Source organism: Pterocles gutturalis, unplaced genomic scaffold, assembly GCF_000699245.1.
Source record: "Pterocles gutturalis isolate BGI_N339 unplaced genomic scaffold, ASM69924v1 scaffold24461, whole genome shotgun sequence".
Taxonomy (NCBI): Eukaryota; Metazoa; Chordata; class Aves; order Pterocliformes; family Pteroclidae; genus Pterocles; species Pterocles gutturalis.
Genome location: NW_010103685.1, coordinates 950 through 4,198, shown reverse-complemented (window position 1 = coordinate 4,198; position 3,249 = coordinate 950). Strand labels below are relative to the sequence as shown.

General features: G+C 40.9%; 1 protein-coding gene across 1 annotated transcript; it reads right to left on the bottom strand.

Moving 5' to 3' along the window:
• Positions 1-989: 989 nt before the first annotated feature.
• On the bottom strand, positions 990-2,571 carry IL12A (interleukin 12A; the record flags this gene model as incomplete). The annotated part of the gene is made up of 4 exons (XM_010086809.1): positions 990-1,187; positions 2,103-2,207; positions 2,311-2,352; positions 2,464-2,571. Coding segments are annotated over 4 exons (453 nt in total), but the record flags the coding sequence as incomplete, so codon positions are not given.
• Positions 2,572-3,249: the final 678 nt, after the last annotated feature.

Genomic DNA, 3,249 nt, shown 5'->3' with positions numbered 1-3,249 from the left:
GAGGGCAGCGGTCCCCTCGGTGTCTCGAGGAGCCGGGGGGTCCCCCAGCCCCTGGGCATCACAGGGGTTCCCCAAAGAGATGGGAGAGCAGAGCTTGGAGAAACCCGGCAAGGGGAGAGAGCTGAAGAAGGAGGCACGGGCGAGGAGCAGCAGCGAGGGAGCTGGCTGGGACACAGGCAATGTCACCACTTGGACGAGGGCAGACCTGATGCCAGGGGGATGGGTGCCTTCCTCCGGGCTGGCTGATGGACTGAGGGAGGGAGTCGGGGCAATAATCATCTGGGCATCCTTCCTGGGCTGCAAAGCTCTGCATAAATCACTGCCTCACTGAAACAAAGAATTTAGCCATTGATTTCGGTGGGGCCAGGATTTCACGCCGGAAACGATGTAACCGTCTGGAAAAGCGCTGTAAATGAGGATGGAGTGGAATGGGTTGCTTTGAGTGCTCAGTGGGAGAGAAAAATCCACAAGAAACACATCTGATGTAAGTAACAAGACAGAAACAGGATTTTAAAATATGATACCGGCGCTGAATGTTACGATAGTATACTGCTTACATGTCAGCAATGTTCAAAGTGTTGTGAAAGTAAGATCGATGCGACATCCTATTGATTCAAGTTATATCTCAAGGAAGAAAGAAGCCATTTTTAATGCAAACTTTAATTTTATTAGACAATAAATAGAATAAATAAGGAATATCATAAATAAATTGATTATCATAAATATGTTTCAATTTTTGAAAATTACAGCTGAATAAATAGAACAGTTAAAATGAAATACAGTTGAGTGAGGGTTTGAGAACATTTCGGTACTATGGTGTAGCTTATTTTCTAGAAATGTAGAAATTTAACATGAGAGCTTAAAAGGCACTGACAACAGCTTGCTAAAACAGGATTTATAAGAAACTGTGAAATATTGAAAAGCCCCCAACCACCTTGCAGGGTATTGACCCTACTATTTTTTTTACTTTTTTTCTCCTTAGATCAAATTTATCCCCAAAATGCTGGAGGGCTGGGCACTCCCAGTGAGCTCTCCGGAGAGGTCAGGTAGTTCATCATCCTGTTGATGGTGATGGTGCGGATTCGGAAGGCGTGCAGGACACCGCAGAGCCTCATCCTCTCCTTGAAGGAGGTCGGCCCCGTGCCCGCCGGTGGCTGCGGCACGCTCCCGCTGCCGCTCCCCAGGGCCTGGGCAGAGGTGGGGACATTACAAACTGTCAGCAGAAAGTGGCTAAACCAAAAACCTCTTTAGCTGTTTCACCCCCTCCGTGATAAATGACAAAATGTAGAAAGAAGAATGTGTTCTCATAAATGAAAAAATTGAAATGGTTAATGATGTAATTAATAGAATTAGGGTAAAATTTGAAATAGTTAATGATATAATGAATAGACTTAGGATACGTAGCTGTACTTTCCTTGAGACAAAAATGTTCATTGACACACAAAGCCTCTTTCTGCTCAGGAATAAAGATGCTTTTTTAATAATCAGCCTATGGCTGGCTTTGTCTAGCGACCCCTTAGACTGGGCTCATCTGCCTGTGGCCAGAACCTCCAGGCTATTGGGAAATTCTGTGTCAATACAAAGGCAAGTAACTTTTTTTTTTTTTTTTTAAATTAGCTTTTGTTAAACAAACAAGCTTTTGGCATCTACTCCCTCTACTCACTAATAATATTTATCAAAATTCAGTACATCCTATGTCATATCCAGTACACTACCAGGTGTATTAAATTTCAGTATTTGGAAGAGAAATAGAGCTATATTGTTTTCACTCTTTTACTCCATTTTTGAGTTCTCTGAGGAACTGGCAGAAAATCCTGTACCCCATCTCCTTGCAAGAGCAGAACAGCATGAAAGGAGGAGCATGTATGTGTAAGGAGCCATACATCTCAGTCCTGATGTGTTGACCGTATCAGCAAGGCAAAAATATGAAGTGTGACACACAATTCATAAGCGCCTTCTTGGAAAACCAGTAGCAGACAATTTTTAAAATCACAAGAATAAAGAAAGATCACTATTTGTCTGACTACAGAATGGAGCACACTGAATTAAAAACTCTGGTTTCAGACAGAAATAGTAGAAAGGAAGGAGGCAGAAACACTTACTTTCATCATTTCGTCAATAGTTGTCAGAATCTTTTGATCATTGAAGTTCTTCAGCTCTGCCCTGTAGGCATTCAGATCCTCATAGATGCCCTGCAGGCATTTACTCTGCAGAAGTCAGGATTATTAGGAAACGAGGAAATCTCTTGTTAAATGCTTTAAATGTACAACAAGCAAAAGAAGGGGTTATTTAGGGAAACTCGCAATTTACCCTGTCAAAAGTAGATCTTTCCAGTGCTGGACAGTTTCCAGTCTGCAAATTAAAGAAGAAATGAGACATGGTGATTTTTGTGGAAATGTGAATTTTACAGCTGAAAATGTGGTGCTGAAACTTGATATATACTTAGTTTTATTTTTTTTTTACCTCTGGATCCTCAGATGTACAAGCTTTTATTGTGTTGATTTGATTCTTAGTGATATCTTCAAGATCAACCTCTTCCAGGGTACAGTCAAATCCCAGCGTGCCGAGCTCCTGTGTTAAAAAGGGAATAAAAAAGTCATTGGCTCAGCTTCACAGTAATGTGTGTATATCTATGTAAATACACACAATTATAAGTGACGTGTCACAGCTGTCTGCACTGAGCTGTATCCTAGGAATGAGGCTGTGTGAGGACTACGGTTAAATATGAAAGCTAGCAAATAGACTAAGAGCCTGAAATGCATGTGGCATCTAGTGGGAATAAGTTCAGGATTTGCAGATTTGTTTTGTACGTTGTTGTGCATTGCACTGCCTCTGTTACTTTAAATGATTCTCTCAGACATTGAATCTATTCAGAACTTTATGTCTCTATAATTTCAAATGTAAAGTGCCTCTTAGAAAGTAGAAAAATAACTAATACCACCAATGTAAGCATTTAACAGTACTCACTGGCACACTGCAAGTGTGGGAACAATGCACCTATTCAGTGGTGGGGGTTTTTGTGGTTCTCTGAGATGAAGCTTGCCACAATAGCAGGGAATTTAGGAAAAGAAAAAAAAAAAAAAAAAAAAAAAAAAAAAAAAAAGAAAAAAAAAAAAGAAAGAAAGAAATCCCCTTGGCACTACTAGGGAGCTTTAGTGTAGAAAAGTGCTACAGCACCAAACCAACAACACCAGCAACAGCATATGAACACAACGACAAAGACAGGAGCAACTATTTCCTGAGCCAGAA